The sequence below is a fragment of the Natator depressus genome, chromosome 7 (assembly GCF_965152275.1).
Source record: "Natator depressus isolate rNatDep1 chromosome 7, rNatDep2.hap1, whole genome shotgun sequence".
Lineage (NCBI taxonomy): Eukaryota > Metazoa > Chordata > Testudines > Cheloniidae > Natator > Natator depressus.
The window spans coordinates 115,579,472-115,604,958 of record NC_134240.1 but is presented as its reverse complement, the minus strand read 5'-3'; the positions used below and the strand labels follow the sequence as shown (position 1 = coordinate 115,604,958).

At 46.4% G+C, this 25,487-nt stretch overlaps 1 protein-coding gene across 2 annotated transcripts in view; it reads right to left on the bottom strand.

The window, feature by feature from the left end:
• Positions 1-19,937: 19,937 nt before the first annotated feature.
• Positions 19,938-25,487, bottom strand: part of XPNPEP1 (X-prolyl aminopeptidase 1) — a 44,296-nt gene continuing 38,746 nt past the window's right edge. For both annotated transcript variants that reach the window (XM_074959391.1, XM_074959390.1), the window contains exons 17-21: positions 25,006-25,075; positions 23,123-23,296; positions 22,134-22,210; positions 21,140-21,238; positions 19,938-20,415 (exon numbers count right to left, since the gene is read on the bottom strand). In XM_074959391.1, coding sequence (XP_074815492.1) covers positions 20,287-20,415; positions 21,140-21,238; positions 22,134-22,210; positions 23,123-23,296; positions 25,006-25,075 — 549 coding nt within the window. In that variant the 3' untranslated portion in view covers positions 19,938-20,286. The remainder of the gene's footprint in view (positions 20,416-21,139; positions 21,239-22,133; positions 22,211-23,122; positions 23,297-25,005; positions 25,076-25,487) is intronic.

Here is a 25,487-nt window from a genome sequence, read left to right as displayed (position 1 = left end):
TAAGCCAGCGGGATTCAAAGCACTGGCATTCACACAACGGGCAAGAGAGCTATAGCCCTGCAGACCGTCTCCCTCGGGGATCAGCAAGTCCCTTCATGCGGTACTGCAAAAAGCAGGACAAGCAGCAAGCCCACCGGCTTCTCTGCCCAGAACTGAGATAAAGGAGGTACAAGGTTGGCTGGCATTAAGCTTTCCTCATGGGCATGTGCCACCTTCAGCCTCAAACATGTCTGTTAACAGGGAACAGAGCCGCCTAAAGGCCTGGCCACCAGTAGGTGGAAATAAGCACGTAACTCACACGCCGTATGAAGCATTCCACCATGCGGTGCTACAACAGCACAGGGCTTGTCGGGAACAAAGTCCTCTCAGGACCTTGCTATCGCTACCAATTTTACGTGAAAGGCGCTCCAATACTAAGGGGATGGGCAGCGGCGTCAACCCCGATGACGGACAGACCGCCACGGAGTGAGCCACGGAGTTTCTGCAGGACCCAGACCTCCCTACGTGGCTGGTGGGTAACCCAGCAGGAGTTAGTGCTCCTTGGAGCAGCATTCCCCCCCTTTGGGTACCCATGAGACACAGAGTGGGGAGCACAGCACAGAAAGGAGCTATTCCCTGGCCCTAACTCCCAGCCCCCACACCCAAGACTCTGTGGGATGTGACCAAACCGCGGCTCTTTTACAGTTAAAGTGCGACTCACGGAGCCCCTCATGCCCATTCCCCATGCCCCACATTCTCCGCCTACCAGGTTGGTGGGGGGAGGTCAGGGCTTCTGCCCTGAGCACGGTGGTAGGGCTAAGGGCTTCTGCCCAGAGTGGAGGGGGAACTAGGGACTTCAGCCCTCTGTGGGAGGTGCCTGCCTGGGCTCAGGGCTTTAGCCCCGCAGGGCATATATGCTGGGGCTGGAGGCTTCAGTGGGAGTGGGCTGAAGCCCCAAGCCCAGCAGGTGCCTGCCATGGGACTGAAGCCCCAAGACCCGCCCCTCCCAGCAGGCAGAAGACTATAGCCCCATCACCCTGCCGCAGGGCTGAAGCCCCAAGCCCCAGCAAGTGCGCTCGGCTCTCAGACTTCTGGAGATTATTGTATGCGGCTCGGAGGATCAGTAGTTTGGCCACCCCTGGTATAGAGGCTACCACAGGATCAAGAGTCCAGTGGTTGCCACACAGCTCCCTCCTTCCTTCCGCACCCTGCCGTGGGTTCAGCCAGAGTACCCTCCACTTGGGGGTGCATAACAACCCATCTTGGGCCAATGGTGGGATTCAAACCTGGCCCTTCAGCACTAAAAGCGCAAGCCTGTATCACTCAAGCTAACAGACCAAGTCTCCTGGGGGCTGGCAGTAGTACACTTACCAACCTCCCCGTGGACCAGCCGCTCAAGGGAAACAAAGGCCTGCACTTTCCTAGAAGTGGGTTGGAGGGTGTGTTACTGTGTTACTCTACTAATTAATGTGAGAGAAGGACTAATGCATCTCTAGCAGCTGGGGGCATGTAGTGCTGGCACCCAGGAGCACAGAGTTCAGTCAGTTTATTCCCTGCTTCCAGGAGAATTCTTCTGGACACGTACCTGGCATAACAGAAGCAATCAGAAGGGAAACAACAGATAGAGCCAAACCAGAAAGCAGCACATCCTGTTCCCATTTCAGACCGGATTGTTTTCAGATCTGTCTCCTGGCCTCTGCAAGGGAAAACTGGGCCATCAGAGGGCGTGGAGCCAGGCAACCCCAGTCCCCCTCGTGAAATCAGATAGGTCAGGAGCAAAGGGAAGGGGATGAGGTTACACTCTGAACTGCCTTCTGCTTTTGGTAGGTACGTGGGATTGGTATTGAGGGCTGGCCAGCAAAGCGTGGCAGGGAATCCACCTTCCTATCTGAGCTCCAGATGAAAGGAAGTTGTTGGAAGGTGGCCAGGGTATCTCGCCAGAGCCAGATGTGGCTTTAGGAGAGAGCTAAGTTCTCTTCCTGGCTCTGGCTCTGATATTCTGGGTGACCTTTTACAAGTCACTTTGCCTCTGTTTCCCTTCCTATATCTCATCCATTCAAACTATAAGCCCCCCAGGGCCTAGACGGTTTCTCGCTATGGCTCTGTACAGTGCCTAGTGCGAGAGGGCCTTGGTCTCGGTTGGAGCAGCTGTAATAGAAAAACTAATAATAATGTTTGATCAAAGGTGTCCAGTTTTCTTTTTAGAAAAGCTATTTTGTGTATTTGAGAATGAACATTGGTATTTTCCATGCTGACCGCCCGATACCTAGAACGACCTAAGGCTGATCTTCAGAAGAATAAGTGTGCATCTAATTAGAATGGAAAATTACCCCAATTGTGTGTGTGTCACCTCAGGAGTTGTGCATGCACACAACTAATTTGTGGCACAGCTGGTCCTTTGCATGCGTGGTTGCTCTGATGGCCTGAGCAATTATAATGGACATGTATTTGTGCACCTAACCTTCCAAAAATCAGCCCCTCTGTCAGGGGCGGCTCTACCAATTTTGCCGCCCCAAGCAGTCGCCGCCGAAATGCCGCGGCCACAATTGCGGCGGAGCTGCCGCCAAAAGCCGCCACGGCGGGAAGAGCAGCAGAGCTGCCGCCGAATTGCCACCACAGGACACAGACTGCCGCCCCGTTCTAAATGCCCCAATCTAAATGCCGCCCCAAGGCCCTGCCCTCTGTGCCCCTTGTATGGAATAGGTTATAGCAGTGACACAAGGGAAATGGAAGGAGTCTAAATTCTCTTCTCATCTCGCTCAGCAAGTCTCTCTTTTATTCCTGCTGCTTTCAAGATGATGGAGGGTCACTGGGTTTTGTTAGCATGGAAACTTATTCACCTTCCAGTGCATAAAAAACACACTCCACCTCCCACCAGACATCTTGGAATAGCTGTTTTCTGAAGTGATCTCTTAAGAACATGCACTTGGATTTCAAGTGTCCTCTGACTGGCCAGCTCTTCCTTTGTGTGGAAAGGCTGTATTATCTTTGCTTCCAGCCAAAACAAACTCAAGCTTATTTTTCTGTCGCTGGGGATTTAGTTACAGTCTTTTGGAAGAATAAATTAAAAAGGGGCGGGGGGGGGGGGGAGATCTGTTAGTCTTGGAACCTCTCACTAGCTGCGTGAGAGGGGAAGTCCTGCCTGCCTGTTACCACGACAATGAGGAGTGTGTCAGGGTTTCCAGTATAAACACAATTTTCCCAGGATTGTAACACTGGCTGCTGGCCCCCAAAGGGTCAAGGTTCAGTGTGAACAAGTCCCAGTATGCTCAAAGAGCTCCCAAGCATCTATCCTCCCTCCAGCTTCTCCACCTCCTTTCCTCTTCCCAAACCAATTTCATCTAGCTTCATTACTGATTACCCTAGACCTCAGTTCCATCTGTTCCTCTCTAGCCTTCAGCACCTCTTCTACAACCAGCCCCACCCACTCCATAGGGATATTTCCCCAGGAAACTGTTCCAACGTCAGACACCCTCTCCTCTGGACTCCGTTTGTCCCATGTCTTCTACGGATAATCCTCTCAGAATACATAGGCCTTGGAACTTGGCAGAGATGAAAAGAGCAGGGAGCTCCCATAGAGATGTCCAGAACAGCTGATATGGATTTACAGACAGAGCAGATGATGGGGAAGGACCTAGACTGAGGATTAGGAGAAGAGAGGATATTTTATTGTTTTAATTATATTGGTGGTTTGTATTACGCTAACCCTGAGATCAGGATCCCATTGAGCTAGACAATGTGCAGATCGTGAGGGTCACTCCCTGCCCTGAAAGTTCTCAGTCTAAGACAGGGAGATTTCTATTTCTATTTTGGCTCTTATACCATGTTCGGTCATCACCGTAGTACTGAGCACCTTCTATTGGTGCACTGACATCGTGATTAAGTAACTCGCTTAAGAGAGTCGGTGGTGGAGCCTACAGAACCCAGGTCTCCTATGGCCTCATCGGGTGCTTTAACCACAAGATCCCCATCCTGCCTCCCAAATCTTAAATGAGGTTCAAGATTTGGACTTGTGCCTTTATTTCATACAATAAAGATCTAATAAATGAGCCACTCCAGGGGTTTCCAAACATGAGCTTGATCCATTCATTTCCCAAGAATTTTTTAAGAGAGTGGTACAAGAACCAATGACATTTGGAAGCCACGGATCTAGCCTATCTCCTCCAACCAGAATAGGATCATTCCCTAGTGTTCGTTTACTAGTGTTTTATCCAGACCGATTTTAAATGAGCTAAGGAGTGGGGCTGCCACTACTTTCCTATCCTGATCCTCAGCTCCCTAGTTTATAGCTTGCCTGTAAAAGTGCACATGGAGCTGAAACTTGGCAGATGCAGGGGAAAGTTCTTATCTCAATGCCTGGGGGAGTTACACAAGTCAATCCTGCGGCACTGAGATGAGAAAAGCACACCCTAGAGAAATGAATAATTGAAGGCAGACCCTAAATATTAATAAGATACAAGGAGAAGTGGATACTTTCTTTAGCTTTGCACATAACCGAGCTGACTGCCTGGATTGTAAGGGAGACACTCACGCCCACTAGATGAGCTCTTTAAACCTGCCCTGAAAAATGTGTGCGCTCTCAAAACCACTGCTTCACTAATTTTCTATTCAAACCTCAACAGCAACGCTGACGCTTGACAGTGAGATGTGATCCCAATCCAAATGGCAGCTCAGGACGCTCTCTGCGTCCCCTGCCGCATACAAAACACAGACCAATCAGTGTTGGTGAAAGGAAGCTAGAAACTTTAGCAGAGAGTCTGGGACGTGGAAGCCACAGTGCTAGATGCAGTAAAATTCAGCCACTTGGCATCTGCAGCAAAGCTGTTTATCGTGGCATCCTTATGAAAAACCACTGAGTTCATTTGTATAACCAAAGAGATGTGGACTGCACAGATGCTGCTGCTGGGGGTAATTAAGAGGGAGCTGAGGGGATGCTGCGTGTTATTAGTAAGTGCCCACAATTTAACTCCTCCAGTCTCCATCTCTAGAGAGTGTGAAGACAAAATTAATCCAATGGGCCATCTCCTGGCATCAGTTTTTAAGCAGGCTTCCCTTTGCAATTGATTGCATGATAGGGCCCAAAGTGGGTGTGTCATCCAGAACTGGGAGAATGTGGGTCTTTTTTTTCCCCAAGTGGCTGGTCCACCTACCTGGTCTAGGTGTCTGCTTCAGATTCTACTTTAGGGCATTTATTGTTTTAGCTCAAACCGGAGCAGTATCTGCTTTTGGTTCTGAAAGCACAGGGTTCAGATGCCACTGTCAGCCAAATCTGGGTTGGATACATTTACAATGAGCCTGCTTATTGTTAAAACAGTATTTCAAACTCTCTGCAAAGTAACCCAGCCTGAGACCACTCAATCTAGTCTGCACAGTAAAAGGGGACACAGTCAAAAGAAAAATCACTTGTTGAAACAAAAAATTCCTCCTCTGCATTTTAACAGCACTTTAGACCATTAACATGAAAGAAATCGTTTTTATAAAAGCTAGTTTTCTTTATAATCCCTGTATGCTGTTTGTTTACTATTTGTATTTCATCCTGTTGGTACCATGACACCAGGCGAGTCAATTTCATCTCTCTCTACATTCAGGCTGACTTCCTATTTAACATCTATTAGCAGCATGGTCCAACAGACAGAGCACTGAGCTAGGAGTCAGGACATCGGAGGTCTAATCTTGACACCACTACTAACTTGCTGTGTGACCCTGTGTAAGTCACTCCATTTCTCTTTGCCTCTGTTTCTTCTTCCACCATGTCTCTGCCTGTAGATTGTCAGCTCTTCAGGGCAGGGACTGTCTCTTACTGTGTGTTTATACAGCACTTATAAGACAGTGCTGATCTCAGCTGAAGTTTCTATGTATGTTTGTAATGCTAATAAGAATTAGAATATAGTGTTCTTGGGGCGGGGTTCCCAGCTTTAGAGGGGAATCTTTACTCAGATAATATAAGAAAGGTTACCACTGTTATTTTTCTTAATACACCTCTATTCACATCTGCTTAAGGAGCTTCCATGAACAGGGGTTACACCTGGACTCTCCAGCTCCGAAGCAGAGACTTTCACCACTTGAACAAAGGGAGTAATTCTATTAGCTGGTAGCCATAGTCGTTTCTTATCATCTATGTTGACCGAGAACTAGCTGGGGCTTCAGCACACTTGGCCAGCATGTTACATTTAGTTTTCTACCATCCTGATGCGGGAAGAGAAAAAAAACGATATTTGTGCCCTAACCAGTGTTGAGTATCACTTTAATAAGTAACTCCCTTCAAACTCTCAGCAATGGCGGACACCCTGTAGAGCAGAAACTGTTAGGTCAAGCTGAACCAGGCCGATTCTGCCTCTGCAGAGTCTGACATTTCTGTACAGTGATGTGGGCTGTAGCTCGGTGAACTAGGCCTGGACCTGACCCATGGCCTAAGGTTTTGCAGAAGGTCGAGCGTTTTCTTATTAAATTCATACATTGGGTGTGAAGAGATCAGCAAGTTTTGCATTGGCCGCCGCCTCGCAACGTGATTAATCGGAAAGGCCTCACTCCTGGGGGATCGGTGCAGCAGGAGTCCAGCTGGAAGAACTGCCGGCAGTTTGCGCAAATCACACTAAACCGAGATCCATCTGCCTACAGCTGCTCCCTCTGTCATTCAGAGCGGTCAGCCCTATGGGGCTCCTATAACAACAGTGTAGGAGGGATGGCAGGTAGAGTGGGAACAGGCCATGAAGGGCCTGTCCATTACCTAGCCCCCTCACGAGGGTCTGCCTATCTCCCTACTCATTCACCCCCGTTTCCCATAATCCCACAGTCAGTCCCCAATCCCACAAGACCTCTGGCAGAGTCCAGAATGACTGACAACATTGTGGCTTCTGAGGCAGTCAACGTACTGCCCTTGGTGCTGGTGAGAAGGGAGGGAGTCCGCTGAGGCTATGTGATCTCCAAGTCCTTGTTTGGTGAACAGCAGGACTGGGGAGAAACTGGCTACTGCCCTGCCCGCCGTGCTTCTGGCAGTGGCTACTACTACGGCTGCAGAGTCTCTTCAGCGTGCTGGGCCCATCTCTCCTCAGAGAATTCCAGAGAGAGTTTCCGACCACATGGTCCTCCTGGGAAGGGAACAGCTATTGGTGCAAGTGCCCTCAAAGTCCTAGCTCCATTAGCTTAACCCACCACCACCACTCCTCCTCCTAGCAGCTGCTACCGCTGAGTCTTGCCTTCCTGGAGGACACTGGGTTGTAACTGATTAGCTAGGTTCATCCAAATCAAACACACAACACCCACCTGTTCAATAACAGTTGAGCATACCTATAGACCTGTGTTACATTTCTTCTACCAAGAAGCTAATTCAAGGCTCAAAGCTGCATCTTATCTGTAATTACAACTTGGCTAGTGAACTGCATATTCATAAGCAGTACTGCACTCAAAAATCATGAATCAGGGCCTCAGCAATCATGAGATTGCTTTAACAGTCATGAGATTATTTTTAAAATAATAATGATTGGGCTCTTTTTCTTTGCCTTCCAGTTTCTGAGCCTTTAGGATGTATTTGCTTCAAGATTTCAAGTTTTTCTCTGCAACCAGGGTTCGAAACTTAGTTTCTCTCTTTGTCTGATAAAAACTGAGATTATTTTCACACAAGTTCTTGATTTCTGCACCTGCAACTTTAAGGAAAACTAAATATCACAAGTCCTGTGATAAAATCAGGAGAGCTGGAAACCTCAGAAGGCAAGAAGTAGGTAGGAGCTCACATTTGTTTTCCAACAGACACCCCAGTTACATTTCACATGTACAGTCAGGTTACAGACTTGTGGACATGTAGCTCGTTAGTTTTACAGCCATGTGCTGTACATTTTGTATAAGGCTTTCATTCAGCTAATCTCTTCTGCTCCGTGGAGAGGAACAACGGCAGATCTTAGACCCTTGGGTGGATAGATAGCCATGCACAGATTTCACTTCATTCAGCACTGAAAAGCAGCCACCTCTGCAGTGGAACATGACAGCTATTTATTGGTAGCAGCACAACAATATACAGTGACCACAAGGGAGCACTTTTATTAGGCAACATACTGTCTTGAGACCACTCTAAAATATCCCCACCCGTACTCTATTCTGATCTGCTCCTTTGCTATTAAAAGACCATCCCTATTGAGGAACCAATTTTGCTGGGCCCTTGCCTGGTTAGTTAAGACAGTTTATGTGTTATGTACTCACACACACACAAAGAGTCTTTCTCAGCATGTGCTGATTGTTTCCACATATATACAGAGGCCTCCTTGGCTGGACCATGGACTTTTTACCAGGGCTAGGATCACCTTCTACCTTGTATCTTGTCCAAGCTTGGATGAGCCATTTCCAGTATCCTGCAGGGAACACTTGTGAAACATAAAGTATACCACAATTAACATCAGCGCTGGTGCAATGTCGTTGTGTTAGGCCTTTTGTATCCTGACTGTCAGAGGGTGGACTAGTCAGTTCCCTTTAAGAGGGAATGGTCCAGCCCACCTGTGCCTCATTAATTGCCTTGTGATGAGGCCTCATAGAGGCCAGATGATCTCTGTAAAGAGCCAGAGGGGAAGCTATAGCAAATGGAGCTACAGAAAGCAGAAGGCTGCAGGAGAGTTTGAGACTTCATGGCCCAGAAGACTCCAGCCAGGTAGGGCAGGGAGTGGCTGGCCAAATGCAGGGAGGAATCCCCAGGACAGCTTTTGGTTTGAAGTCTATAAATACCTTTGACGCGGAAGGGAAATGTTTTAAGGACTCTGGGCTGACGGAATTTATTGAAGGAATCCTGAATAGGGACAGCTGAGGCAGGGAGCCACCCCAGCCACTGTTACCCTGTTACAACAATGTTCCAAGGTCCTGGAGTGAAACTGCATTGTAGTGTGAGGGTAGGTTAGGACATCATGGCCCAGATATACAGTGTGCGGCCAGGTCCCACAACACCCCCCTTACCCAGGACAGTGCTCACTCACTACCATGAGACTTCAGTGGTATGGTGAAAAGCAGGACATGTGTGTAGGACTGGGCAGTTGGGCCCATAGAGAGGGAGCACGCCTAAGAGTTCACTTGGTACTAATGACTGCCAGCAAATCCCCTGAAAGCAGATCCATGCTCTAGGATTTAAGGTAGAAAAACACATTTCAACAGCTGACCCACTTTCTTATCAAAGCCCATCTGCAGTTAACATTGAAACAAAGAGTGCCATCTGCTGACTAAATTACTTCATTATCTAGTTCAGACCTAGGCGAGAGTTCTGGCTATTTATAAAGCGTGATTCAGAAATCATTGTGCTCGTCACATTTTTTTTAAAAATTCCATTTGCTAGTTTCATTTCTGGAGTAATTCAAACATCAGAAGGATCTTGGGCTATAGAATATTTAGGGAGTTATAGTGTTAGATGCTTTGCCTTTTTAAGCAAATGGGGAAGGCATGGCTCACAGATGAGTGAACTGAGACTGCGGATATTTTTCTCTCCTTGGGTTGAGAATGATTGTATGGCTTCTGTGTTCATTTTAAACAGATCACCTGACTGAAGTTCCCATTTTTTAATGGAGTAAGATTGCGAAGTCCAACGCTAACTCAGAAAATCAAATCAGCACAAAAGTTCCTCCAAAAACAAATATTTGTTTATTTCTGTTCTTCTGTAACATGAGTGAGGTGAGTGTTGTCATAGAATATCAGGGTTGGGAGGGACCTCAGGAGGCCATCTAATCCAATCCCCTGCTCAAAGCAGGACCAACACCAACTAAATCATCCCAGCCAGGCCTTTGTCAAGCCTGACCTTAAAAACCTCAAAGGAAGGAGATTCCACCACCTCCCTAGGTAACCCATTCCAGTGCTTTACCACCCTTGTAGTGAAAAAGTTTTTCCTAATATCCAACCTAAACCTCCCCCACTGCAACTTGAGACCATTAATCCTTGTTCTGTCATCTGCTACCACTGAGAACAGTCTAGATCCATCCTCTTTGGAACCTTCTTTCAGGTAGTTGAAAACTGCTATCAAATCCCCCCTCATTTTTCTCTTCTGCAGACTAAATAATCCCAGTTCCCTCAGCCTCTCTTCATAAGTCAGGTGCTCCAGCCCCCTAGTCATTTTTGTTGCCCTCCGCTGGACTCTTTCCAATTTTTCCACATCCTTCTTGTAGTGTGGGGCCCAAAACTGGACACAGTACTCCACATGAGGCCTCACCAATGCCGAATAGAGGGGAATGATCACGTCCCTCAATCTGCTGGCAATTCTCCTACTTATACAGCCCAAAATGCCATTGGCCTTCTTGGCAACAAGGGCACACTGTTGACTCATATCCAGCTTCTTGTCCACTGTAACCCCCAGGTCCTTTTCTGCAGAACTGCTGCTTAGCCAGTCAATCCCCAGCCTGTAGCAGTGCCTAGGATTCTTCCGTCCTAAGTGCAGGACTCTGCACTTGTCTTTGTTGAACCTCATCAGATTTCTTTTGGCCCAATCCTCTAATTTGTCTAGGTTGTCATAAAGTTACAGGTCCTTATATTCTGGTTTTTTACATGTATATGGTTGTAACACAAGAAAATGGTTTACAAGCTCAAGCCTTGTCTATACCATGGTTTAGCCCTGATTTCAGTCATCGGTGATCAGCTACTTGTGTAACTGCTTCAGTTCAGACCCCTAATGTAAGCATAAGTTTCCTCTGCCAGAGCCCAGGGGAATTGCCACCATTACACATCGCAGTGTTCCTTGTCTACACTTGTGTTGTGCCCCTTTGCAGCGCCCCCAGCTGCCGAAATCTGAGCTAATCTACACCACCGACAAGGCCAAAGCCACACTTCTGGTTCCGTCAAGTGGGTGAGGAGGCCTGGGACTGTCTTTCAAAAGTCATTCTATCAGCACCTTGCATCACCGTGCATTACAAGTGCCTGGCTAGACATAGACTGCGTCCCTGCATTATCGATCATTACTGATGTCTCAATGCAGTCACACAGTATGTCCTTACTAAGCCATAGCCGTGTACATAAGCTCGTTGGTGAACTGCATACATGTAATATTATAACACTTAGGCAAGCTCCTTATGTTTGTACAGCACCTAGCACCATGGGATCCTGGTCCATGATCAATAAATAAAAATAAGGATCAAAATTGACCTTTGGCTCCAAAAAAAACCCACAGTCCTTTAACCAAATGAGATAAGGTTGCAGCTCTACTCCACTTTTAATGGGGGCGCCGACAGCCTGAAAACGAGCTCTGTGTAAGCTTGAAACCTTGTCTCTCTAACCAACAGAAGTTGGCCCACAAATAGATATTACCTCCCCCTCACCTGGTCGCTCTAATATCCTGGGACTGACACAGCTACAACTACCCTGCATAGCCACACTTTTGACATTCCATTCAACAGAGAGGAAAGGTGCACATGACTAAACACACACACACACCCCAGTTCATTGCAATGTCCTAGATATCACCATATCCCAACAGTCAATTAAAGTCTTAATTCTTCATTAACATGCCTATGATGTGACCTTGATTTTTCCCATCTACAACGTTTTGGGTTTTTTTCAAAATCCATAACAATTTTCCCTACAAAAAGAAAAGGAGGACTTGTGGCATCTTAGAGACTAACCAATTTATTTGAGCATAAGCTTTCGTGAGCTACAGCTCACTTCATCGGATGCGTACTATGGAAAGTGTAGAAGATCTTATTATATACACACAAAAAGCATGAAAAAAATACCTCCTCCCACCCCACTCTCCTGCTGGTAATAGCTTATCTAAAGTGATCACTCTCCTTACAATGTGTGTGATAATCAAGGTGGGCCATTTCCAGCACAAATCCAGGTTTTCTCACCCCCCCACACACACACACACAAACTCACTCTCCTGCTGGTTATAGCTTATCCAAAGTGACCACTCTCCTTACATTGTGTATGATCAAGGTGGGCCATTTCCAGCACAAATCCAGGGTTTAACAAGAACGTCTGGGGGGGGGGAGGAAAAAACAAGGGGAAATAGGCTACCTTGCATAATGACTAAGCCACTCCCAGTCTCTATTCAAGCCTAAGTTAATTGTATCCAATTTGCAAATGAATTCCAATTCAGCAGTTTCTCCCTGGAGTCTGGATTTGAAGTTTTTTTGTTGTAAAATAGCGACTTTCATGTCTGTAATCGCGTGACCAGAGAGATTGAAGTGTTCTCCGACTGGTTTATGAATGTTATAATTCTTGACATCTGATTTGTGTCCATTTACTCTTTTACGTAGAGATTGTCCAGTTTGACCAATGTACATGGCAGAGGGGCATTACTGGCACATGATGGCATATATCACATTGGTGGATGTGCAGGTGAACGAGCCTCTGATAGTGTGGCTGATGTTATTAGGCCCTGTGTCCCCTGAATAGATATGTGGGCACAGTTGGCAACGGGCTTTGTTGCAAGGATAGGTTCCTGGGTTAGTGGTTCTGTTGTGTGGTATGTGGTTGCTGGTGAGTATTTGCTTCAGGTTGGGGGGCTGTCTGTAGGCAAGACCTGGCCTGTCTCCCAAGATTTGTGAGAGTATTGGGTCATCCTTCAGGATAGGTTGTAGATCCTTAATAATGCATTGGAGGGGTTTTAGTTGGGGGCTGAAGGTGACTGCTAGTGGCGTTCTGTTATTTTCTTTGTTAGGCCTGTCCTGTAGTAGGTGACTTCTGGGAACTCTTCTGGCTCTATCAATCTGTTTCTTCACTTCAGCAGGTGGGTATTGTAGTTGTAAGAATGCTTGATAGAGATCTTGTAGGTGTCTGTCTCTGTCTGAGGGGTTGGAGCAAATACGGTTATATCGCAGAGCTTGGCTGTAGACGATGGATCGTGTGGTGTGGTCAGGGTGAAAGCTGGAGGCATGTAGGTAGGAATAGCGGTCAGTAGGTTTCTGGTATAGGGTGGTGTTTATGTGACCATCGCTTATTAGCACTGTAGTGTCCAGGAAGTGGATCTCTTGTGTGGACTGGACCAGGCTGAGGTTGATGGTGTTCTTCACTGTGCATCTTACAGTCCTGGCCCTTTAAAATTCCTTTCATCTTGCAGGGTGAATTCCACTGAATAACACTGAGTTCCTGTAAAAACAGGAGGCATTTTAAAGAGCCAGGACTGCATTAAACTCTTGCCTCCTAGACTACGATAAAATGAGTCCTTGTTTTTATGCCTAAATTTGCAGGAGAGAAATGTCTTGGCTGGCTTTTATCTGTGTGCATCTGCTGCATGCCAAATTTAGAATAATTTTAACAAGCTGGATAGAAGAAAACAAATGGTTCTTGATCTGAGCAGCCTGCTGTTCTTGCGGGCATCCCCAGAGAAGACGGAAAGCCGAGAAAATAGCTCCTTATTTTAATTGTTGCATTAAAATCCTTCCAGGCCAGTACACAACTGTTAATAGGCAACTTAATTAAACATCAACACAGTTCATTTTTATGCCCTCTTGTTTCATTTTTCTCTTATTACTACAGTAACTTCTATTAAAACCAAAGCCATGGGGAGTTTTGTCCTTATCATGTAAAACACGCTTAGGAGCTACCAATGGGCATCTTCATTTAGGTACCTCAGCAAATTACCCAGCCTCTTCATGCCCTGAGAGCAAGGAAATGTGCCTGATCTCATATACAGCACTACACGGTGTTGCCCTTAGACCCCCCAGAAGCCTATCACATCCCATTGTTGCCGTCCGCATAGAAAGGCATTAGAGGAGATTACATTAGAGTAGGAAGGATGAGCTCATGGAAAGAACCCTGGTCCACGCCTCAAGAGAGTTGGGTTCAATTCCTGGCTCAGCTGCAGACTCACTGTATGGCCCTGGTCAAGTCACCCTGTGCTTCGGTTCCCTGTTTGTAAGATGGAGGTAATGGTCTTTGTGGGGGAATTGTGAGGATAAACAGCATTAATGATTATGAGGTGCTCATGTACTATGGTGAATGGGGCCATGTAAGCACCAAGCTGGAATGTACCACTGCTCGTTATACTGAGTTCATTAGTGCATTTAAATAAAAAAAAACTGAAACCACCCTGCTCAAGTTTACAGCTCTCCTGTTATCCACTAGTGCCCCACTCTCCCAGTTCCATGGAAACCCTGTGCATCAGCACCTCCTCATTCAACCCCCTGCTAACAACCCCTGGGATGCTTCAAAAACAGTCCCTGTGGTATGCCTTGTATATGGGAAGCCCCTGACAGCTCCATGTAATTTAGAGAAGGAATTTGCCCCATATGAAGGCAACAAGTTATGATCGCCTTTGGGCTAGTCCCTATAAGAGGTTCACTAGTCAGTAAACTGGTCAGGCAGAGCAACTATTGTATATAAAGTAGGGAAGCCAGCCTCTCCATCTTTCCTGTTCTCTGGGATGCTGCCATTTTGTAGCCTGGCTCTCCAACTGTATAGGGTGTTCTCAGCTAATTTATCTTTTTCAGCCTAAATGCCAAACTGACTTAGGTGGATTTGCCAAGGAGCTCCTAAATCCCACTATTCTTGGACGCATTTGGTTTTTTGAGGCCTGGTCTGCTTAAATCAAAAGTAGGGCCAACTGCTGCCTTGGGAAGTGACAGATTTAATAGTCACGTGAGCAAATATTGGAGTTCCCATTGCAGACGAGTTATGAGCCATTTAAGCTCCAAAACAACTGAATTTCGCCACTGCCAGGGACACTGAAGATAAGAGTGAGCAGAGGGCAGGATTTCATAGGAGACAGCTACTCAGACACACTTACAGGCTGTCGGAGCTCTCTGCCTGTGATAAATGAACACGAAGCTTCCGTCTCAAGGAGAAATGGTCTATTTGTCTGGAAAACCTTGGCTAGCGATGGGCATGCTGCCACTATTCAGTGCCCAAGCTCCGATCATGATTTTTGATTGAGGATTTTCCTAGGGGAAAAATAAACACCGGCTCCTCGTGTAACATTTTTACAGGAAGGGCAACAAAAAACTTGACAGCCCCCCAAAGCAGTTGGAGAATGCCTCCAGCTTGCTAATATTCTTACTATTCCAGTAGCACTACTTGTATGCACAGGGCGCCAGCGCCTCAGATGATGTCAGCTGGGATTGCACCTTTGAGATGGTGTTGTCCCAGTTTACACCAGCTGAGGAGCTGGCCCCAAAAGCTTGAGCCGTACGGTGCTATCAGTGGCTAAGCAAAACTACCCACTGACTTCAATGGGTGTGACACTGAGATCCCCTCAATGCCAGCTGGCAGAGCGTCCCCCCGCCCCAGTACTGTAACTCACATCAGGCCCAACACACTCATAGCCCCAACACGCTGTTGTCGTCATATGTAGCTCCAAGGTGTCGTGTAAGGTACCATGTGTAAACTGGGGACACGCTGGTCCCAGACATCGTTGTGTTCTGTACGTGCTGGTTGTGTACAAAGACCTCTAGATGTGTGCTGGAAATGGGTTTGAGCAGTGGTGCATAAAGCCAGCCGGCCCTAGACAAAGGAAGGTGTATTCACCTGTCCGACCAGCTTGACTACTGGCAGAGGACAATGAAAGTGCCCTTACATAAAGCCATCAAGCTAAACACATGGGGAAGATGCTGGCTAATATACTGGTTGGGTACTAGTTATCGTGATGAATTAGAAAAGCTAATTCACACTCCATAGTTTGGCAGGGTTCTGTCTCGTGATGAGACCCAGCAGTATTCGAGTTATGACGAGGACCCCGTGTGCACAAGAGAGACAATCACACTTAGGAAAGGTGTTCTGGCCTTGTAATAGTTTTATCATCACAGGTAGCAAAAGCACAAACATACCAACCCAGAAAAGGAGACAGATAATACAGAATGGTCAAAATGTCCCGCATCTGAGCATCCATGTACTCACACCATCCCTTGTGGAAAAACCTGATGTGTTAATCATCGTTCTCATTACCACCAGTGGTCGGCATCCTGGCGTCTCCCCAGGCATGCAGGCTAGGACACAGCTTTTATAATGTGTTACACTGACCCCCACTATGCCAAATGCATAGTCAGCAGGGGGTTCAGCCCCTTTTCCTCTTCTGCAGTTCATCACCTGACTTGTGTTGGGGTGACCTTCTCCCATAGGTAAGGATACGATTCTGTCATGGAGGTAACGGATTCCGTGCCTTTCCAGGCCCTCCATGACTTCTTCTGGGGCAGGGCAGGAGCAGCTGTCAGCCCTGGGGCCGCCAGAGCACTGGCCCCAGGGCTGAAGCAGCAGCTGGGGTTGGGTCAGCACTCCTGGAGCTGGAGCAGCAGTGGCCAGCCTCCGCCGTAGGAGCAGCTGCAAGCCCCCGGCAGGGCTCTATTTGTTTCCCCCCGTTCCCAGGCTATTTTTAGTAAAAATTGGGGACAGATTACAGGTTTCTGTGAATTTTTGTTTATTGCCCACGACCTGTCCCTGACTTTTACTAAAAATACCCATGACAGAATCTTAACCTTACCCACAGGTCACTGGGCCTTTCACCTCAAGCTTATCAGCATATACGGCAGTTACTATGGCTTGCTTGGGGTCAGACATCTGCTGAGGTTCCTAACTTCACTCAGCTAAAGCTGATACCAAATGACAACTTGTGGTTACCGGTCAGCAGTTTAGCAACACTGACTTATAACCTCACGGCGTGCTCTAGAGCCATACATGAGTGACTCATGTCAAGTCATTAGGCCTTTGTCCTTAGTTAGTTTGGCTAAGCTATTGTCTTTACAGGCTTGGGACCCATAGGCTTTTTGCATTACTGCCTTAATCTGTACCTATAACTTACCTATTTATACCTATAGGCTACAGCGACGACAGCTTAACACTCACTCTAGGGGACAGAATCTGCACCCTAGGAAGCCTTACTGACACTTGCAGCAGAGACATTTGATTTTGGATAAAATAAGGGGAACAAAAGGACCTTTTAGTTATGCAGCACTGAGGGGACACTGAGCCTATGAAAGTTGGATCCCCTAGTCTGGCAAGCCTGGGATACTGGTAACTTGATGTCAGTAAGAAAACTCTTTAGGCAAAGATTGTAACTTTCTAAGATAAAATTTTAGTCACTAGAGTGTGTGCTTCGGTTGATTTTTAACCATACCTGTCTTTTATTCTTGCTTAGTATCACCTAAATCTCTGTTCTTTGTTAACAAACTGATTCTTGTTTTATTACAAAACCGTCTCAATGTTGTGTATTAGAACATGCAAGCCTTCAGCTAACCTTATAGGCTGACGAGTGCTCGGTCTCTTTGGATGCAGCAAACTTAATCATCATTTCTGTGCACAGCCAGTGAGAAGGACTAGACGCAGCAGGGAGATGTTTCTGGGGAACTCTGGTTCGCTGATTGTTACTGGGAAGGCCACCTTTAGACTGACAGAGTCTTGAAGAGTTTGCTGGCAAGGCAGACAGGAAGCTGACTTAGAGCTTAGCAGCAACAAAGCGCTCCCTTGAGATGGCAGAGGGTAACACAGAGGCCCACAGTTCTGGGTGTCCTGAGATTCATGTCACAGCGGGGAGTCAATATAATGATATCATCAGAACAGCAGGTTTATTCCCGCCATAACTCTTGCAGTAACATGCTCGACTATAACAGAAGTTGGCCTTGTGGCATGATCTTAAATGATCATATGCCCAACGTGGTAGAAAATGCATTCAGAAATAGAGCTGGTTGAAAATTTGCCCTCAAATTTTTCTACCAAAATTAGCCTTTTTCATACCTCCCCAAAGAAAATTTCCAATGAAATAAAAATTTCCATGTGAAATTTTCTTTTTTGGGGAGGTTTTTTGATAGACAAACAAAACTATTTAATTGTTTTTCAGAGTTTGGGGGAGGGTTCTTGCCTTTTCTCTTCCTTCCCTCTGTTTCCCACTCCCTGCTCTTCCTTTTTTCCCCTTTTACATTGTGACACTGGAAAAGGGGGGAGGAGCAGAAACTGAAAAGCAAAAACCAGAAAAAAATTTCATTTTTGAGTTTTCTCTGAAAACTGGGGGGAAATTGTGGGAACTTTAAATACTTCAGGGTTTTTTCCTTAAATTTCCCCATGAAAAGCCAATTGGCATTTTTCTGCCAGCTCCAGCTAGAAGACTTCACTTCTCCCTGCTGTCCCCTACGTTTGGTATCTAACAGCAACCACGCAAGAGGAACAGCTTCCCATCAATGCAGGACAGGGGACATGCCTCACTCTTGGCTACTATATTTAACCTTTGGTAGTCTGCTATCAGGGCTCCTGTCTGTCTTTCTACTCGTGGAGCATAAGAGACAAAGTAAAGAAGAAGAGTGTGATCAATTGAAGCCAAGGAGTTGGCAGGAAGTAGCTAATGCAGACTGGAATCTGAGCAGGACTCCAAGGCCTTGAACTGCCTTATTTTTGGGAGGTTTAACAATTACAAGTGCCTAGGATCTTCATTTTACATCTCAGTCTTTAGTCATTCAGCAGCAGCCTGTCTCCATACATGATACCTAATTCAGCTAACAAGGTCATTGCTTTCCACAGCCGGGATTTCCCTAAAAGTGTCTCATCCAACTATTGATCCTGCTTAGTTTCTGAGATCAGACAAGATCACAACCCGAGGCGGTATGGCTGCAGGCATGGAACAGGTACCTCTCTCATCATTCATTCCCAGCTGTGCACAAGTTAATTTGGATGGCAATTAACACAGATTCGTCTCCATGTGATGATTTGTTGAGAAAGCACTTGTATGAACTTTGAACATGTCCTATCACATGTCAGGTATTTGGCAAAGAAGCACCCAGTAAAGGCAAGCAAGACATTTCTCACCCAGGATTATAACGCCACTAAAACTGTGCACACAAGAAAAAAATAACACTGATTTGCACTGAAATATTATCACAACCTTACAGGGACACAATCAAGATAAAAGTAATACTTGAAAAAAAACCCCACGCATCTGAGTTTTTATGCCTTGGATAAAGTGAATTTGAAAAAGCCAGCCACTCAGATTTTTAATGTTTTTCACTTTGGGTTTTTTCCTCAGCTTGGATTGTGTAATGATGAGACTGGTTGGTTTCATTGCCTATTTCTAGTCAGTTTCACTTGCAGGTTCTCAGGCACCTGCACCGCATTTGGGTTTCCAGCACTGCTGAGGAATATTTAAACAAACTTATGTCATTTAATGTGGCTTAATTACTGTTTTCACTTTTAAAAAAATTTCAGAAATACATTTGAGCTATAAGGGCTTGGCAGCATCTCGTCAACATCAGACCTACGGCTTGGCTGGAAAAACTCTTGGTTTTCCTGCAGTTTCTGAGAGGTTTCAGAATTTGTTTCCATCAAGAGGCTGGACTGTTAATTCAAGTGCTTTAGTGAAGACAGTGTGACAATATCATTACACATTATGAGCCTAACTCTGCTTTCATTGCAAAAAACACTGAGCGATGGGATTTTTTTCTCCATCACTGAGGCAGGGTGCAGGGCACTTGTGCATAATGTTTATTTGCAGTCTATTGTTTAGCCACTAGATGTCTGTGTGTTGTACTGAGATCCAGACAGAGCAAGTCCCTGGTAAACAAAGGCAGACTGAGCTGGAACTTGAGCTATGAACACAACGTATTGTGAAAGCCTGTTTGGTTTGTGTCCACCTTAGCTGTTTGCTTTGAACACCTACCACAGGAAGGGCTATGATTCCATGACACTGTACTCTTATATACTGCATTGATTGGCACCATATAAGTAGACAGACCAATAATATAGCCTATGGGCAGGCAGTTCAGCTGTGGCCTTTTGTATTCACACACCTCCATAGGGTTTTGTTTGCAATGCTGTGCAGAGATCTGCCACAAAGTAGAATACTCCTATGATGTTTCTTAACACCTGCCCCAACTCCAAGGGAAAGGTGTGTCTATGTATTTCAAGCCAGGTGTGCCCGTGGTGGGTGAGGACTGGGGTTGGCTCTGAGTTTAAAGGCCAATTAAATCCGTTACATCACTGACAGACCAGAGAGACTGAAGGCAACAGACCAAATCAGGGCTCTGAAGCTTTTATTAGCTGCTCAGAAACACAGGCTCATAAGCATAACAGTTAATATCAGCAGTGTATTGGCAACTGGAACCCAAGAATGTAAAACCACTGGGTTTTCACAGTGATAAATCAAAATGTATAAAACACTCCAGTTATTGTCTCCTCGAGTGATTGTTTCAGCCAGGCCCATATTGCAAAAGCAGAAGACTTCACTTTTGAGATTTGCTCATTATCAGAAAATTTGTTCACAGATGGAACACTCCTGTCCCCCCACAAAAGAAAAGCTAAACAAAAAGCCCCCTTCCCTCCCCTATTTCCAAATGGTTCTCAAAGGCTCTTCCTCAATCCACATTCATTTTTCAAAATGAGGGGCGGGGGAATAGAGGATTTTACAGTTGAATGATTCTGTCACCATGTAAAAAGTTGGTTTTAATGCATTTTTGTGATGGGCTCTGTCTCCCTGATGAGCCATTGGAGAGCCTCGTGTCGTCCTTGGCTCTTCAGTTCTGCCCCAATCACCTCCCTGCATTTCCGGTGGTAATCGTTCACCCAGTCGCACTAGAGAAAGGGACAGGAGCAACGTTTAATGCAAATCAAGAAGAGGGGGAGCGGAGGTTGATCTGTTCATCCTGCACTTTGCATGGGCAACATCGTCAGCTCTCAGTGGGGAACTGACCGGGTCATGAGAGCGGAAGGGAAAAGGGCCAGGCCCATATATTCAGGAATGGCTTGTAATTGTGGGTGTCAAAACTGAGGCACCTAGGACCTGATTTTCAGAGGTGCTGATGCTCTTTGCCTTCAGTTGGATCCGTGGCTACTTTAGCATCTCTAAAAATGAGTGTCTCCAACAAAGTCAGTGGCCACTTTTTAATATTTGGGCCTGAGAGCCCTGGAGTCATTACATACACTGCCCTGAACAGGACTATACACCTGGATATGGGCTACCATTTTGGGCCTGACAGCCAATGAAGATACTGCATGCAACATGCATGCAGAAAAGGGAACGTGGGTGGGACTATTGGTCAGGAGAGGGTAGGAAGGAAGAGGAGAGAGGGCAAGTATTGGAAAAGAGATGGGGAGGGCTACTCTAGGTGGGGGGGCAACATGATAGGGCTGGTAGCGTAGGGAATAAGAGGAGAGTCAAGCAGAGATTAGTTTAGGTGAGCTGCCAAAGTGAAATCACTGCCAGCAGGAAGGTAGCCCTACTGAGAGATGAAGGGGAGATCAGGATCCTTTGGCCCTTTAGAATGAGTCCACTCCCCTCCATCACTACTTCCCTTACCTCTTTTTGTGTCAGTAAAGGGACACTGATCATTTTAGTCTGGATCGGAACCAGGGTTAGTGGCTCAAAAGTCAGGCTCCCTCTGTTACAGAAGTTGTACTGCAAAGGAACGAGGAAAGACATCCTTAGTCATTGGAAACTGCTCCAGCTGGATAGGAGTGTTCTGTACAACATGTGCAACCCCAGTGCTCGGCATGGCTTACGCATGGTTCAGAAGGGAAAACATTTGGCTGGCGTTCCAAATGTGGAGGGCCTGACGGAAAGTCCACTGAAGTCAATGGAAGTCTACAGTTGGGCTTCAGATCAGATCCCTGAAGCCCAAATCTGAGATCGTCTTGTAGAGGGGCAGCTACCTGGAATTGCTTATTTTGGCATTCTAGTGACATTTCACCCTAAGAGATTTAGCAGACAATTAAATGTTCCTTTTTGAAAGCACCTGTGTTTAATGAACGCATAATCCCCCCAACCAGGCAGGTGTGGGTGTTGAAGCCGACTATATTGGCTCTACTCCAGCTGGAGACCCTGCCATGCCTAGGAAAATCCAGCTGCGGAGGGACCCATTAGCTTTACAACCCCACAGTGACACAAAGAGGCTGGAACGCAGAGACTCGAGCCCTGGATCTCCAGAGCAGAGAGAGGACACTTAGGAGGATTCTGCTGCACAGATTTTAACCTTGCCTGATCTTTTCTAGTGAGCTGTGCAGATCACAGCAGCACCAGCATTGTCCTCATTATATCTGTTTACAGGAAGAGACTGGGACTCAGTCTCCTTTCAGAGAAAAGTCCTCATACGTTTTCCCTGAGTGAAACATTTGCAAGTGCAGTAACCCAGCCCCAGGGGAAAACTAGACCTGTGGGTACAACTGCCTGCAATATTGACCTGCTTCCAGTTCCAGGCTTTTCGTTCAAAATCCATGAGACATTCGTTTTTTACAACCACCAGCTCACCGAGAAATGATAAGGTGCTTCTTGAGCATGCTCAGAAGTCACTCACCTTGGTTTTGGCAGGGACCACGAGTACCACATTTTCTATGCGGATCCCAAAAGACTCATCTTCATAATACCCAGGCTCTGCAGAGACAGACAATAATCAGTCAATCCCTGCCGGGTAGCACAGCCACTTATCACAACAGGTGAATTTCCTCCTGGGGCTTTAGTTCATCTGCATAGCTGAATAGTCTGGACATCTGGCACCCACGGAGGGGAACAAATTTCCCATTCCGTCTAATCTGCATGCACAGCCCAAGCAAGGTGACAGGCTGCCCCAGTTTAGGGAGTCACCTTCCAACCTCAAGAGAAGAATACAAAGTGTGTGTCACATCTGTTTGAATCACCGGAATTCTGCCAACACTACTAATCCAGTTACCACAGGCCAAAACATCCCAGGCTGTTTTAAGGGGTGCCCATTGTACACAGTGCCCTCCATGTAAGGATCTCAACTTCACAAACTTGAATGAATTTAGTCTCACAAACCCCCCACCCCCGCCCCCATACACAGGGTAGCTAAGTATTATTATCCCCATATTTTCCCATGGGGGAAACTGAGGCATAGAAAGGTTAAACAATTGCCCCAAGGACATACAGACAGTCCATGGATTAGGTCCTACATGTCCTGCTGCCCATTCCTATGTGGTCGCTATAAGACCATCCTTCCGCTGAAGAATGGGAAAATATGTCTGAGGCTCTGGTTTGCCAGCAATAGCTCCATTGACTTTAACAGTTACATTGGTGTAAACCAGGAGGAAGTGAGAGCAGAATCAGGCCTGTAGTATCACAATAGAAAGATGGGGTCTTAAGACACCTGACTCCAGGTATAATGGGATTTGGTCTCTCTCTAGATATCTTAAACAAGGAATTACTTGGCAAATGGAAAGGCAGGAAACATACCCCCACCCTCATTGCTTTTCAGATTTGTTCCCTAAGCAGCTTGTTAACACAGCGGTCTTCATCTGACTACAGAATATAGTCAAGGACACTAAATACCATCAGAAATGATCATGCCAGCTTCTAGGGGTTCATCGGCAAAGGTTTTGTAGGTGATGCCACACGGACCCTCGTGCACATTAAGGAAACACCCAACTCCATGTCCTGTGCCATGAAGATAATCCAAACCACAGTCCCACAATGCAGAGCGGGCAAAGGAATCCAGAAGGTGACCTGCAAGCCAGCGAAAGAGAGACATTTAGAGAGGGCTCCAGCTGCACAAAGTCAGTCTTTGACGATCGCACCTGCAGATCTTACAACGGGACACCAGAGCATAAATGAAAGAGAGAACCAAGTCACCGGCTTGGTGCAAGTTATAAAACAGACCTGTAATGGGGTATAGTGGCTCTTTAAGGAAAAAGAGGAATGGGGGTCCAGGCTATCCCGTTCCAAATACAGTAGACTCAACCAAACAAAGACCCTGTGGGACAGCAAAGGCTGATGTGAGGAGAAAGGAAATCGTCCTGGAGGAAGACTGAGTCTTGGGGAGAAGAGATGACTATTTACTTAAGAGCCCGAGGTGAGCTTTTACTGGCGGGGTCGGGTAAGGCTCCCCTCTCTCCCAGTCAATCAGTCACCCAACCAATCAAGACAAAAACCCTGGAGAGGGAGACAAAATGTTCCCTGTTCTCATTATGTGGAGGTGACAATACAAAGGGCATGTCTGCCATAGACCTTCAATACTGGGAGGAAAAGGGGTGACCCGGAGTGCCCTTCCCAGGCTTGGGAAGATAGCTAGAAACTACCCCCAAAAGAACACTGGGAGGAAGGACTTTTGCAATCAAGGCTTTTTGCATTTGAGGTAATTTAATTGTGAAAGATCTTTGCGGCCGGCCCAGTGGGGGCTGGACCAGGTATATATAAAGGGCCTACTGTGAACTAGGAGAGAGTGTCTCAGGGCAGTGAGACCACCACCCACAGCATCAAGGGTAGCAAGCCAAGTCTCTTCCCAGCTACAGAATTCCAGGGTCGACATCCTCTGGCCTTTCAGAACAGTGTCTGCCTCATAAAAACAACCCGCACCAGCCCCTGGCTCTCTCAGTAGAGTATCCAGAGACTGAATGCCCCTGCAGAATGCTCATCCGCAGAGGTGGTTACTGTAGGTATACTGGAGGCAGAAGAATTGGGGATGGGATTAAGAGGACAAAATGGCCTTCCCTCACCCTGGTACACACATGCCTAATAGTTCCCTAGAGCACCAGAATCTGGGGCTTGACTGCCCAATGTCAGCATCCAGGTGTGAAAATCTGGCCTGTATTTGCAATGCATCAGAAATGCAAACTGAGCCTAACTGAAAAAGAGACATCTTTGTTGAGTATCTTATGTGGGACAGAACAACACTGCAAGGAACTGGCTGCTATGTGTGTGTGCCACTGCCCTCTACAGGATTGAGTCAGAATATCTTATTTGTGTGTCATTGGCCCTATACTGCTAACACCCACAAGAGATTCTCCTCTAGCTTGAGATGAACACCTCTGCTTTTGATGCAGGCGATCTGAGATCTCTGCTTGCTCAGGCTGTGGCCACGTTATACAGTACCCAGACAACTGTAAAGTTCTAGGTGGCCAGTGATTTGTTGCTATCCAATTCAGCAATAAAAATATTACACCTGTGGAACTAGAGTGAGAGACAGATACAAGTTCCCTTCACTCCAGTCCAAGAGTTTCATTGCCAAATGGTGTTAAAGGAGCTAGATCAATAAATATGATGCAATGTAACGGTCATACAAAGAAACACAATTAAAGACAAAACTTCCATGTCTGCCGACTTCATTTGTATCTGTCAAGCATAATATTATTGTAAATGGTCACATGATTCTCTAAACACCTCAGTCGTCTGAGCCATCTGCTGCAGAACGAAGTGAGACAAAGCAAGCGACCAACCTTTGGTTCCGTTAGGGAAGACGGCTGCACTCACAGCGATATGACCTTTCAGGACGTAGGTGAAGCATTCCTGCCAATGAAAAGCACTGAGTAACGTGAAGATAAAAAGCAACCTCCTTCTTCGCTTTGAAAACAGGATTGCATGTTCTAGGTCAGCAGAGCGTTACAGAGGCTCAGCTAAGACCCATAAAATAGGTGATGCTAAAGCAAAGCATGAGAACAAAGATACAGACTGAGAGAATCAATAATGAGAGAGCCCTACCAAATTTATGGTCCATTTTTGTAAATTGCACGGACATCACATTTTAAAAATCTTAAATTTCACGGTGTTGTAACAAATATAAAATGGCAAATGTAAATGTAAAATATAAACATGTAAAGCCGTTAAGACTCAGGGTTTCTCAGACGGAGAGTCCCAACCCAAAAGAGGGTCGCAAGACTATTGTGGTGGGGTTGCAGTATTGCCGACCTTACTTCCGCGC